At 43.3% G+C, this 15,514-nt stretch overlaps 1 protein-coding gene across 4 annotated transcripts in view; it reads right to left on the bottom strand.

Annotated features, from left to right (window-relative positions):
* The window catches only part of LOC147021558 (mitogen-activated protein kinase kinase kinase 2-like), a 66,399-nt gene that overhangs the window by 20,662 nt on the left and 30,223 nt on the right, over nucleotides 1-15,514 (bottom strand). For all 4 annotated transcript variants that reach the window (XM_085893726.1, XM_085893727.1, XM_085893728.1 and 1 more), the window contains 2 exons: nucleotides 15,319-15,430; nucleotides 6,211-6,335 (listed from right to left, as the gene is read on the bottom strand). In XM_085893726.1, coding sequence (XP_085749852.1) covers nucleotides 6,211-6,335; nucleotides 15,319-15,430 — 237 coding nt within the window. The remainder of the gene's footprint in view (nucleotides 1-6,210; nucleotides 6,336-15,318; nucleotides 15,431-15,514) is intronic.

Genomic DNA, 15,514 nt, shown 5'->3' with positions numbered 1-15,514 from the left:
CAGCAGTCGGTTTCAAGGGCGAGCGAGAAGAGGAAAGGCAGGGTGAATCTGCCCGGAGAAAAACTGAACCTGAGCGCGCCAAGTCTGCGATCGGCAATGGTGAAACTGAGCGCCGGTCTGGCACGAGCGGCTGAATAGGGCTGCCTATGTGTGAGTCAGCAGTCGGCTTTGAGGCGAGTGAGTGCCGAAAAGGAGAAGTGAAACTGAAGTAAAACTGCAGTGGGCTTCGAGGCGAGCGAGCAAAGGAAAGGCAGGGTGAATCTGCTGGGAGAAAAACTGAACCTGAGCGCGCCGAGTCTGCGATCGGCAGTGGTGAAACTGAGCACCGAGGTGGGGCGCGATCGGCTTTGGTGAGGAGACATCGACAGATTCATCCGGAGCCCAGTGACGGAGCCTCAGACTGTTCCTACTCACCTCACGGCTCGACGACGTCTTGGAATCCCATGGACCCAGCCTGTGGAGCCCAACACCTCGATTTGGCCTTGTCTGGTGAACAAGCCAGGCCTGGACTTGTATACTGGACCTTGGGAGAAACCAGCTGAAACCCACCATCGATCTTTCGCACTGGTGCAGTCGACCTCGCGGGGTCTGAACGCGCCGAGGCTGCGTGCATGAGGGCTGGAACACATGGACAAGCGCCATTTTGCCACGCGGCGTGCTCGAGCTTGGGGCTCGAATCCGTGGACATCGGCCTATCACAAGCCACATTCGTGCCTTTGACACTTTCCTCTCGTCCATGAAACATCACCAAGTACTCTGTGTCTTGTCTGCATGCTGTCCATGTCTTGTCTACATGTTGTTTAAGGGTATCTCATGAGGGTCCCTTTCGAAACCCGCAATCCGTTGCTCCCTAGTTAAGAAGGGTTATAGATTAATTATAACATTGTTGTGAATGTTTTGCTTGTGTCGTATTCCTCGTGTCCCCAATAAATCTGGCCGATTCGTATGAAGTTGCCGCTCTGAATTAATTTGTGCCGCGCCGAGGAACGATCCGCTCAATTTGGATATAAAACCAAAATGGTTACAGACTGGCAGAATTTGCTCGGTATCTGACAAAACCAGTCTATAACCGGGGTCTATTTCCCCAACTGGTAAGGTCCAGGGCTACGTTGGTATCGAGATTCGAGACGCGTGACCCGAGGCCTGTGCCGAACCAGCCGGCGTTATAACCCCAGAGACGGCGGTGGTAAGGGTTGCACTGAATCTGTAACATTTGACTGTCGAGAGTAGGGTGCGAAAACCCAAACTGGTTACGGACAGTGATTGACGCGCTCGTCCGAATCCCCCCCCACCCCCGAACCTCAACAATATATATATATATACATATATATATATATATATATACACACATATATATATATATATATATATATATATATATATATATATATACATATACACATATATATATATATATATATATACATATACATATACATAAATATACATATATATATACATATATACATATATATACACACATATATATATATATATATATATATATATATATATATATATATATATATATATATATATATATATATATATATATATATATACATACATATATACATATCTCTTCACTTGGCTTTGCTTCGCGGGCAAAGATCAAGAAGGGTGGGGTCCACCTCGGCTGCAAGCTCACTGGTGGCTGGTGAGTCCGAGACGGGACAGGCAAATCCGACCACAGCGGCTGCAGACAAAGGTTTGGTCTGGAATGGTTGCCAAGACATCCCGGTTCTTTCTCCTTCTTCTTTTGTCTTCAAGGCTGGCTCTGCGGCAGCACGCGAAGGAGTAGACTGCCTGGCAGACTGAGCATCTCCATTCATCTCGATCGGCAGCGAGAGTTGACCACTGATGGTGGTAAATTTGGCAGACGCTGAGGGACTTCTTCAGGGAGTCTTTGTCGCGTTTCTTTGGAGCGCCTACCAAGCACAAGCATGCTGTACAGCCCGGATCGCTAGGGCAGCATGGCGAACGGCCAAAGCAAGCACATTGACCAGCGCTAACCGGGGTGCCGAGGGTACCAGGGCGGGCATGCATGACTGACGCAACCCTCGGCCGATCGCTGGGGCATGGCCCAGGAGTTCTGTGCAAGGCGATTCATATCACGAGGTTCGCAGCGAGACGATTCCACAGCTTAGCTATGGCTAGCCGGATGTACAGTGAGGCCGCTTCCAGTCATGGCGGCCGGGCCGTGCGGTGGCCGGGGCCCAAAAACAGCGCCCGATCTGGGTGACGACACATTGCTTCGGGGTGGCGCCCCGCCCTGCACCGCAGGGTATATAAAGGACGGGTCGCGAGGCCATCTGCGTTCCTGCTCGTCCCGCTCTTCTCGCGACTCTGCCTTCGCCACCCATCCGCCTGCTGCTGGCACTCCACCCACTCTCCTGCTGACTCCGCCCTTCTTCACCGCCTCGTCGCTGGCTCCACCCACCCACCTGATCCTGTCTGCCACTCCACCCACTCACTCTCGACTCCACCTTCTCCACCCACTCACCGCTGGCTCCACCCAAAGTCCCTCCCTCACGCCTGTTGGTCGCACCCCTTATCTGCATCGGTGCAGACGCTTAGCTGCACAACGTGCCATGAAGCAGGAGACGACGCGCAAACTGTCAGTGAGGGATTGTCCAGCGGAGCATCCCCTCCCGAAATGTACTGGGTGGCGCAGTCGGTCAATCGTGCAAGGTATTACGAGACCGTTGGCCTCATCTCCTCTCCTTTTTCTTCTCATTAACTCCTCATCCTTGGTGTGTGTGTGTGTGTGTGTGTGTGTGTGTGTGTGTGTATGTGTGTGTGTGTGTGTGTGTGTGTGTGTGTGTGTGTGTGTGTGTGTGTGTGTGTGTGTGTGTGTGTGTGTGTGTGTGTGTGTGTGTGTGTATGTGTGTGTGTCACGGCGCCTGTCCTCGCTTAAGTTAAGATTGCAGAAGAATTATATCAGCATAAGTCTGCTCTGTGTCTGCTTTTGAAAGTTGCTTGTTTTATTGTCGCACCTCATATTTCTTGCTATTTCGACTTGCACACAACAATTAACTACATTCACTGTGCCACATATTTTTCCTCACCTGCCTGCAATAAATCCTTTGAAGAAATGTTCCCAGCTCGTTTTTGTCTTTTCTTTCATTGACCCAGCATGGTCCGTATCCTAGCCTTGCCGGGACTTTAATTCCAATGATCCATTCCTTTTAGCCGGTAAATCCTTGACAGTCGCTCGGCTGCATCTGATCTGGTAAGGTGATCTGGTTCGGACAAGGCGTACTGAGGGCGTATTCCCCAGTAATTAGGTCACGTGAATATTTTTAGGTAACCGGATAAACTGTAGATGCAGGACCCTAAATCACATGGTTGAGTTATTGGCGTTCACAGTCAGTTAGCGACCCGCCGTGTCACAGAGTTATCCGTGTGCGATGGCCTGAGATTTTGGGGAGTCTGGTGGGAATCCGAGATAGCTTCTCTCCCTGGTGGTCTTCTCACACCCAAACCCCCGGCCCACAACAATATATATATATATATATATATATATATATATATATATATATATATATATATATATATATATATATATATATATATATATATATATATATATATATATATATTTCTTCTCCAATTGAAATTATTAGACTCGTACTCAAACCACTCACTGACTCAATGACATTAATGTTCGGTACCTTCTGGTTGACAGAGAAAGCTGGAATGCCAAATGGCAATGGACATCGAAGCCGATACACCGGGGGGGGGGGGGGGGAGGAAAATAATAATCACAGAACAGTTAGAAAGCAGTCTAAACAAGAATATCTGAAAACAAGTGCTTTCTACGTCACCCAGAAGGACGCATAAATTTCTGCAAACTTAAATGTTTTGTGATCTGCAAACAAACATATGTTTGTTTACCTGTTCATTTATAATTGTATTACTACGGCCCTTGTGATGAATAATAGCAGTCATGGAATTGTCCCGCCATGGGGGGGAGACCCTCTCGTGAACAAGCCGTCGTTGCTCCTGTGGGTTGGCAATTAGTGTCCCGGATGCAGTGGGGGAACGAGAGTGGCATCTCCATATGTGGGAGAATTATGTGCTTCACCTGTGGGTCACCCAGATAGCTTAGCACGGGTATGGTTCAGCAGAGAACCTGGATTCGATTCCTGGTCTGGGCACGTAATTTTCTCTCACACACACACACACACACACACACACACACACACACACACACACACACACACACACACACACACACACACACACACACACACACACACACACACACACACACACACACACACACACACACACACCATACTCTGTACAGAGTGTCGGTGCTGTCGAAGCAGTCTCCTGGGCTATTGGGCATAATCATGGACGGGTCACCACTCTGACATAGGATACTTCAATGACTCAATCATCCCAACAACTGGTACTCATTTTGCCCACCTCGGAAAGATGACATGCGGAGTCAACCCCACCTGGTATTAATTCAGCAGACGAGCGGGATTTGAACTCAGGACCCTCAGATCCCAAGTCCACCACCCTAACCATTAAGCCAACACCAAGCATACAAGTATCAATACTTTCCTGAATCTGATCACAACCCCCTCTACTATCCACCTTCCCTCCAAGCTTTATGTCATCTGCAAATTTGGAAAGCCTACTCTTCACCCCGCTATCCAAATCAATGATGAATAGTAATGGTCCAAGTATGAACCCCTGAGGTACCCCACCATTTGCATTCTCCCAGTATGTATGTATGTATGTATGTATGTATGTATGTATATATATATATATATATATATATATATATATATACATACATATCTACATACATATACATACACAGCGCTATGCTGTTTTGAACCCTTCCCAGAGTTCTTCAACATCTATAAAGACGTTCACACATCGTACACATATAAGAATCCCACTGCTGCACACCCCCTCAGCTACCGGACCGGTTTCATCGCTTATTTGCGAATCATGAGTGAAAGCGCAGACAACAATGCACACCAGTGAGGCTTCCAAGCATGTACCACAGGCAAACATCAAAAGCAGTCAATATATAAATAAAGAAAGACCCACCCACATCTCACCTGTGAATAGAGGGAATAATCAATTAGCTCTCATCTAATAAATTAAACCCAGGTGGCTGGGATTATATCAATAAATCAACTCCTCCCATGCTCTTCTCGCTGAAGAAGCTGCATAAAACAACCATGAAAGGCTACCCATGGTAAGCCCTTTGCTGTTTCAAACCTGTTTCAACTTACCCATAACGTAGTCGACGTGTGCCGGCGTTTTAGCCCAATTTTGCATACGTCAGGCATACGTTGGCTAAATCATCAAGGTGTGACAGGGCCTTTACAAAAAGGTGGCCCTTACTTCAGCCCTGGAGCTCAATCAACTATTCTACCCAGAAACTAGGTAATTTTCTTTGGAATTGCGTACTTGCAGATGGCTTTCCCTTTTAGGGGACAAGTGAATGTGTGCACATAACATGGAAGCTTGATAAAACTGTGTGAAATTTCACTGTCAATTGATTGGAGATGTACTCGAATGGTTCATACCATGAGCATGGAAACATGCACATTGACTTTTTCACGTGTCATGTCTATACCGACACATTTTTGTGTCATGCATCATTTTCAGACTTGTGCAAGTGCCCTCAACAGTCATTTCAATCCTTCTGTCCATAATTTATTTTTTGCTCAGCACTTTGAGATTTCTTTGTATTTTATAAGTGCTATATAAATAAAAAATATTATTATTATCACTTGTGCCAATGTGAAACAAAATATGTATGTAGACCTGGTATTAGAAAAGGTTTATCAGCATCACATCTTCACATTAGTTTACCAAGTCATTATATTTGTTCTCAGTCCTGACATCAAGAGCCAATTCTACATAAATACCCAGCATACAAAGGTGAAGGACAATCATTTTGATACCTTCAGATATAATGAATTCCAACAAATTTCACTCATAACCGCAATTTTGAACAACAACCTCACCGTTGCCATCTGTCGGAAATTTTTATTTTTAATAACAGGTAAGTGGCCAGATGATTCAGTATTTGCACAGACCATAGTAGTCTCTGAAACAGCAGACATTCATTTTATTCAAAAGGTAGTACATTTTGAATCATCCTGAAAAAGCCACTTTATAAACTCCTCACCAAAACAATACTTTCATTTCTTGACTGAAATTCACTTGACTCACGCAATTGTCATCTGGGATGAATTCACCCTCACTGTGCACACTTGTGTATGACCCATGGTGTGCCATCTGCTGCTGCCCATCAGGTATGTAGCCTGGTGGAGGAGAGCTACGACCTGCCTGGTTCTCTAGATTGGGTGGGAAATTCGGGTGAAAATTGAAACAAAGACCGTTTTCAGCAGCACATACACAAGGAATAATCATCAGCAAGTCTATTGCCCAACATGGAAGGAGAAAAAGATAACGGCAATTGCTTAGTTAAAGGATTAGTTGAATGGTTAAGTCAAAGACCTATTTAAATGCCAAAACAAACACAAAAACTGTTTACACTTGTTATGTCATAATCTTATCATACAAAGCCTTTTAAAATCCTGAAAATGACTGCAAGCATGCACCAAACTTGCATATTGTAGCAATATTATACCAGATGTACATAAAATTAACCAATACGCACCCAAAAACAAGTGCAAAACTAGAAGAACACTCGGTAGAGCGCGTACCTCTGCCACACGATGCCTGATCCAGAAGAATAAATTGGGCCCAATACATTTTCGAAATCTCAAGCTTTACATCGTTTTTAACCCCATCTCTCAATGGTGAAGAATCATTTGAAAAATTAAATAATTCTCGTTTCCGGATCCTGATTCGGGTCTTTACCAAAATCGAATCAATTTGTCCTTGTCACACACCCAACCTGTCCACCAAGTTTCGTCCCAATCCGCCCACCATTTTTTGAGATATCGTGCTCGATATCGTATTTGGCCCAATCTCCCAGTATTAAGGAATCCCTTTAAAAAATTCTAATAGCCGGATCCGGATCGTCACTGAAATCGAATCAGTTCGTCCTTCTCACACAACCAACCTGCCCACCAAATTTCATCTGAATCCGTTCACAACTTTTTGAGATATCCTGCACACAGACAGACAAACAAACATAAACAGACAGACAGACAGGGGTGCAAAAATAACCGCCTTCCACCTTCGGTGGCGGAGGTAATAAAGTTATGAAGTCAATTGAAAAGCACATTTTCAAAGCTCTTATATAGCTTTTAGCTCTTATACGAGCCTTGACAATGTATACAAAAAAAAGAAAAAGTGAATCAACAAGCATAAAATCTATAACCAAATACAAAGCATTTGGATAAAAAGTTTTGAATAAAAATGAAAAGCATCAACCTACAAAACACATCCAAAAAAAAAAAAAATTGCTCTTAAAAAAAAAAGAAGAAAAACAACATCCCTCACCAACCGACAAAAGCAGATTCCGTCTTTTTCAACATATAAGTCGATGTGGAGGACAAGCCAAATTGACTAATTTCCCCATTTTTCTCTCCTTCATTCTATGTCAATTTGGAGGACAAGACAAAGCAAATTCAGCTACAGTGGTTAGCAAAACTGCCATTCGGTTCAGCCAAATGAGGTGTTAATTCCTCCCTAACACTCGACACGTCCATCGCTGACTGCGGTACTGCCAAGGTCATGAATATCAGACCTGTTTTGTGCATTAGTCAGGGATCCAAACTCAGAAAGGCCACTATTTTCGGAGTTACCGGACACCGCTTCCTATACTTTGCAGGCCTCATTTTTTCTTTAGTTGAGTGTCTTAGGATTAATAATCAAGAGGCCTGCTCGGTCATCTCGATTGCGAACATCTCACAAATTGTATTTCAACATACGTACCCACCAAAAATGGGTGCGATTTTCGGTATCACTAATTTTTCAAAAACGTTTCATAAGTTCTTCAAATATCAAGTTAGACAGTTGATTTCAACCCCCTAGTAAGGACGTTGGCATGGTCTTTCATATGCCAAGGTCACATGTGTCAAATTTCGCCAATTAGAGGTTGAAAAAAATTAAGTTTCAGTGCAAATTGACCCCCAAAAATAGCTGAATCAGCAGTAAATATGTTTTCATTCATCTTAAACTTGATTTTGTGCTCTCAAAATAACTTCTCGTAGATACAGTCGGGTCAATTAATATTCATTTAACATGCGTATATATATATATATATATATATATATATATATATATATATATATATATATATATATATATATATATATATATATATATATATATATTTGTTAGCCAATTACCTACCCTAAAATAGTGAAAACAATTAAATTTAAAATAATAAAGTTTTTTGAAAAAAAAAAAAGTGACCAGCCGAAACCAAGTAAGGTAGCATATTTTCGACCTCAGTGAGATAGTCCTCCCAGCACCCTTTTCGTTCTGCTGCTATATACCGTTTGAGGAGGAGTACCATGTTGATGTACATAATCCAAAGCTTGGCTGTAGGCGAGTTGCACAGTGTATTTTCAAAATCCGACAACAACTTTTGAAAATCATCTGCAACTGCGATCATCTCAGCTTGTGCCTGCAATGCGGCTGTGGTGTCTTCATGGGCTACTGCTTCTGCTAGCTTACGAATAGCTGCGTTGAGTGAGGCCATCACATCAAGATAAACACCAGGTTCGTCCAGATTCCATGATTCAAAAGCTTCCCAGTACAGCTCCAACATAGTAGACATCACCAGAGTATGATATCGTACCATCTTGTAGTAGTCCTTGCCAGCCATGAGCTTGTTCATGGTTCCACCGAGAAACACCTTGGCTTCCACAATGAGAGTTTCAATACCAGAGGACTGAAAGAGTTTGCCAAGAGCTCCGATGAAGTTGCAAGCTATATGGAAGCCACCATACGTAGTATCAGATGTTTATATTTATCTGGCTTCTTCTTTTGAAGTCCGAGGTTTATTTCGTATATGGCTTGGTCGCATGTCAGTACACAATGCTGTTGGCCTAGTGCTTGTGTGACTGATACAGTATTCAACTGAAGCTTCAACGACATCAGGTTTTGTTGGAGATTCTGGGAAGAATGGCCCATACCCAATCAATGTCTGTGATGTGCTCTCCTCCACCAAAAGGCATGAAAGGCATTCCATGAGATGACGCTGTCATGGTCAACAGTTTAAAAACAGTCGTTTTGTATCAACTGCCAAGAAACTGTGTGGTCTGATAATAAATTAGTTGCATGTTCTTCGTGTGTCAGGTTTACACCACTCATAGAACGACTACGCTGTCGATCTTGCAAGGTCATGCTACTGTCTTTGGTATGGAAGGGCTGAATCCCTGTACAAGAAGCTTTTCTGGATTTAGCTAATGGTACTGAAGCATAGGTACTTGAGAGATCATCCGTATTTCTTGGATATTGGTAGATGTGCGTTTTCCCATGCATTGTGTGTGCTACCATCTGGAGTGTGCTCGTGAAAATCAAAGTTTTCAATGGCGCAATGAGTGAATAGTCCACTTTTTAAATTAAATGGGATTAATGGCTTTCTAACATTAATTAATGGCGCGAGTATTCTAACAAATCGTTCATGATATAATCGTGAACGAATCGTGGTTTAATTTGCCATCGTCCGATTTGAAATAGTAAACCCAGGGGTGAATTGTCACTTGAGAGCAGTTCCAATGGAATCCTTGGGCCGCATCCAGTACGACAAACGAATAGTTCTCTGAGAAGTCTCCAATAATGACAAATTCTCCTTCCCCGATTTCGTCTATCTTATTTTTCAGAAACTGAGATTGGGCCTTGGCAATGAAGTCGTGCCTCACTAATTTCACCGCCCGTTCACAGAATTGATTAATGAATTCTTCCAAAGGTAGGACCATGGAGCTCAGTTCAGATCTGTCGGTGGATGTCCACCGTTTAAACTGAATTTCATCAATATCCTCCAGTTCATAAGCACTGAGGAGTTGCTCGGTTTTGAAGTCTTCAATTGATGGGAAACTTTCACAAGTTCTGAAATAACATGCCGGTTGTGCTGGGTTACAAACTATGCATGCTATCACATGATGATAGCAAGGAAGTTCGGCTATCTGTGTCATTTTGGAACCAAACATAATGAGTTTCACATTTTGATGTATCGTACATACACATACACATACACTGTGTGTACCGCCTGAACCGGACAGGACACACTCCGATGGACGGAGCATGGCGAACTTCGCGAATCCAACTTTCAAGCCAGGGTTCTTCTCTTTGAATTTCTGAAACACTTCCTTGAGATTGTTTAGTACCAGGCGCTTTTGAATTTTATCTTTTCCATGTTCATTCCTGACCATCACACAGTCCTTTTTTCCTGGCATTATTCGGCTGACTTAATCACTTCGGTTACGACGGATTTCACTTCGTCAAGCAATATTTTTACCGTTTGGGATTTGGAGACGATAGCATACCATTTTCTTTCTCTAAATTTTTGGCTTTCACAGCCATTCTTTGGGAGCAACTGAATTCACTCATCTTCCCGAGCAAATATTGTAAGTATACGTATTTGCTCTGGATGGCTCAAAATAACTTTCAGGCTTTTGATCACCTCTGGCATGCAGTTTTCATCACATTTTAATGCTGTATTTTGTGTTTTCTCCGCAGTGCTTGGTCCAGCAACTAGTTCAAATGTCTTTCGCACAGAATCTTCCCCTTTACTTCGCTTTTCAGGAACGTACCCTGGGTTCCTTTCCGCCTTTCATTTGTCGAATGGGCTTTCGCCTATCATCGATAATGACTGGTTTAATAGGTCAACTTCTGATTCTCGCTCAAAAACCTCCTCGTCCTCATCTGTCGAAATAGATTCTGCAATGCCTTCAATAGTACCTTCTGATGATAATTTCAAACTGGTCGAAGATGATTCTTCAATACGCTCTGGTGACAACTGAGAGTTTTTTTTTCTGCACGAAGTACAGTCTGTCATCTTTTTTCACCTTTGAAGAAAATTTAATCAACCTATCATTTGACACATTGCGAAGATCTTTTCGTTGTTTCGTTTTATGGCAGCTGAACGGATCGCAACAGTATTTTCGGAACTCCTTTCGATCTTCAGTCGCCATGCTTACTGCAAAATATACAAAAACTGAGATTAGCCCATTTATAACTTAATTCGATGATGGTTATACAAAAAATGCACACTTAAAAATCAATAGACACAATAGGCAGAATAATTTTTCGCAAATGATGCTATATATATACATATATATATATATATATATATATATATATATATATATATATATATATATATATATATATATATATATATATATATATATATATATATATATATATATATATATATATACATAGATATACACACAAATAATAGTCCAGAGATGATGATTGTCAATTTCAGACATAAAGTCGCCTGCCAGCAGGTGATGTCATTGGAAGGATGACGGCAAACGTCGCCCAATGTCGAATCAAGAATTAGTGATATGTGAACCCTGAACAATAAAACAATCATCACACTTGAACCCATTGAGATCCCATTTTCATTTATGCTGAGGTGTTGGAGTATATGAAGGAGTATTCCAACACGAAAAAAAATTAGGATCATCGGTTTGGCTGGGGGGCGGAGGCCCAAGGTCAAAGGGCGCCCCAAAGGGTCCTGGCATGTGTGCCTTTAAAACGTTGAAACCTTACAAGTAATTTTGTTTGTTTGTTTGTTACTCTTTCATGGCTGAAACCACCACCAGAAAAAGCTCACACAGCCAGGCAGCATGAGGAAACCCACCCCCTCCCCCACTTCCTGGGTAGCCCCTGCTAGTAGATACATAAAATGTTGAAGAAAGCAGTAAAATGGAAGGAATACCAACTCCCAAAGCAAAAGAATGTATACTTAGTCTTCGATTTACACACATGCTATTTACATTTCTTCGGCTGAACACCTTAGACAAAGTACTCAACAATATTTTTACGCTTCGTAATTTGAGTTAAAGCTTTTTTTCCTGTATAATTTATTTTTCATTTTGCATCAGCGCGTAACAGAAGTGGAGGTACGACGTACAGTACACCACTTCTCTCGCCCCAAGTTGTGCAGTATGAACTGTACTCATGAGAGGTATCGTCTGACCTTCATGGATGGTATCGTTACATTTGTTGGTGGGTGGGGGGGGGGGGGGTTAGACATTGCCTTAGAACAGAGAGAACTGCATATAGTAGTATGGTGCATGTATGGGTAGTAAGCCAACCTCGATGTATTAAGGATTGACTTGTTTGAATGTGCACCATATGCGGGATGGTGCATGGTAATAATTAGTTAGGGTTTAACATAAGGAAATAGTACGTGCAACCTCCTGTCATGTTACCGGGTGGGGGCCATGTGGCGTTAGAAAAGCAAAGGGGAGAGCAAGGCAGATCAATAGTCTCTACCGGGCAAGGGAGGGGGGGTGGGGACAGAGCTTTGATCGCCTGTGAGGAGGCAGAGTTTTATCACCTCCTGAAAGGGGGGAGTTTGGACTTTTGAGGAGAGCTTGGTCTCGACAGAGCGGGAAGGAATTGCCTCAGCGTGAGAGAGAGAGATGATTTGGGCGCTCTGAGAACTCTGAGGAAAGCATTGTCTGAGGAGAGCAAGAGAGAGGATTTGGGCTCCGAGTAGTCCAAGGAGAGTTTGGAGAGGGAAGAGGACTCAGAGGAGATCGCCACAGAGAGAGAAACACTTTTGCCTGCCACCACCTCTTTGTGCCTGCTTTGTTCCTCACCTATCTCATCTTCTGGCTTGCTGGGCCTGCCACGTCGCCAATCTCCGTCGCCATAGCCATAGCCAAGGAGCTAAGGCCCACCCAGTAGCTCATTTCCTCCCCTCCCTCATCTGTGATTGAATCCAGTGTGTGGTACCATACAAATTATATTCCTGTTGTTACAGATATACCTGGTGTTGACTTCATGGTTAGGATGGTGGGCTTGGGATCCTAGGGTCCTGAGTTTAAATCCCACTCAGCTGTTGAATTAATACCAGGTGGCGTTAACTCTGCCTGTCATCCTTCCGAGGTCGGCAAAATGAGTGCCAGGATGTGTCGAAGTGGCGACCTGTCCAGGATTGTGCCCATTAGCCAAGGAGACTGCTGAGGCAGCACCAACACTCTGCACAGAGTATGGTCCTGATGGATGTTGTTACAGATTAGTAAATCCTATATAAATCGTACATGATTGGAAATGTTTAGTTTTGTGTTAAAAGACATGATTCTGATAATTCAAGGACAAAAGGCAACTGGAGTTTCAGTCACGTAATTAAATGAGATGTAAAGTGGGACAAAGGATTCGTGCACAGACATCGGTATGCGTCATGGGCGACGGATGGTCACAAGATCTTTGAAGATGAGCGGTGTTGAGGCTGGAATGCTTTGGTAAACAGGAGCATTACATGCTGTGAACGAAGTGAGTGAAAGTTTTGTGATGAAAACGACGCTTTCAACCAATGGTTAAGCTGTGGTCAATCTCTCGATTCAGACAGTGTGTCGCCTTGCTGCGAGATTGACCTTGCGAGTTTGTCATTACAAGCTGAGGCGAGGAGCGATCGGGAGAAGGCAAGGAGAAGGCAAGAAGAAGGAAAGAAACTAGAAAGATCGAAGCAGATGCAATTTGGTGGTGATCTTGGAGGTGACCCAGAGATCCAGCTCTATCAGCGTACAGAGCTGTGGAACGGCGGAGTGCTGGGCACAGTGGGAGACAGGCAGCAACGGTCTCGTGAGCATTTGCACTGAGCACACGGTGACCACTGACCTGGTGTATGGCTCCACTCCTGCTGGCCGGTCAGTTGTGTTCACGGAGAGCTCAACACAGCATGCGCCAAGGTCGTTCCTCCCTCCACCTCACGCCTTCTCGCGGTTCGGCTAGAGACGTAGTGAGATCCATACTGCATGAGCATTCCTGCGGGGCTCGCACGCTCTACACTCATAGCTGACTGCTAATCTGCAAGGTTCGTTTCTGCACGACCATTCATGTTCAGATTTGTTTCATCTACACACGGCAAAATGTTCAGATTTGCACGCTTGTTGGATACGGCAAGAGGTGTAATCGCACGTTCAGACACTGCAAGATCTTAACGTTGGTTCATGGCACGAATCCTGGTACAAAAGGGGGTGTATCAACACGTGAATGTTGCCTTTGTCAAGAGAGTAACTGCCTTTGTAAAGAGTTGTTGAAGTATTTGAAACTGCATTGAAATATATGTGTGCAACTTTGATTTGATTAAGCATTGACCGTGACTTGTACTCTTCTGTGTGTAAGTTTATGGTTACTGATGAATTGTAATTGCATTATTACTGAAACATATGAGCACATGCTAACAGTGGGTTTGAAAGAAATTGCATTTTTTTTAAATTCCTTCTGCTGTATGTTGCTGGTTCACCTGGTTGGTTGTCAATTGATTGAAAAGTTTAAAGTGGTCGTTATTGTCTCTGTGCTACCCTTTGGAACACTCAAGAAACACTCGTTTTGAGGTTTTGAAGGTAGCATGCAACACTGTATATAATTATCGATTTGTTTATTGCATTCCCTTCCTTCCCTCCCAAACCCACCCATTGTATTTCTCCATCGGGTCGATCTTCCCCTGGTGTTGTGTTCGGAAATACACCCGTTAGCTCTTGTAATACAAAGGTTTTCGTGTCTCCCCTTGGTTCTTGCACACGTAAGGCCGCCATAATTCAAACACAGTTAAAGCCAGTTCAGTCCATCCGTCTAGCATCGGTGTTAATCGGCCTAGACATTACAGTATTTTGTGCCAAACTCTCCCAAACCCCTTCATCATTTAGTCGACATTGCCTGCGTGCTCAGCCTTCCTCCCTCGACTGCAAGGTCAATTACTCGTAACGTCACCAAAATAAAATCAAATGCACTAAAGTCGGTGCCTCGTTTCAGTAACCGCTCCACCCACCCCCACCCGCACCTCCCAGGCTTGGACACTCGCTGTGTGCCACAGATTTTGGTGAGTACCATACGCATTTACTTGCCGTCCATCATGTATTCATTTAAAAATTTATTTACTTAGTTATTATGTCATTAGTATTTCTTTTCATGAACTGTATTTACACATTTACTGTCTTTAATTAGGTTAGGAATGCAAATTTCCACCCAGGAATGCATCTTCAATTTATAACATTATGCTGATGGCAAAATCGTTTTCTATTTACGTTTTTATCGTTTTATATTCAGTTTTTTTGGAATGCATCTCAAGCATAAATTGAGAAGTCCCTGTTAAAAAAGAAGAAGGTATGCCCACAAAACTAAAAACGTTAGTTTTCTTTTTCAGAGTAGTAAACAGCTTTAAACGCTCACCGAAGGAAAGGCCAATGGCTTTTGGATGGAAATAGCCATCCATAGGTTCAGCAGAGCCAGGTGGAGACTGCAATGGACCAATGTTGAATGTAACAGGAAACGATGGTGTCGGCTGCAAGACATGGTCATTTTCAATATTTACATCGTTTCCTAGTACAAGAGACATAACAGCGATTGTAAAACTTAGTGCGGGCCG

The sequence above is a fragment of the Eptatretus burgeri genome, chromosome 8 (genome assembly GCF_056783735.1).
Source record: "Eptatretus burgeri isolate ZD-2024b chromosome 8, Ebu_testis_v1, whole genome shotgun sequence".
NCBI classification, from domain to species: Eukaryota; Metazoa; Chordata; class Myxini; order Myxiniformes; family Myxinidae; genus Eptatretus; species Eptatretus burgeri.
This window is presented reverse-complemented; position numbering and strand designations above follow the sequence as displayed.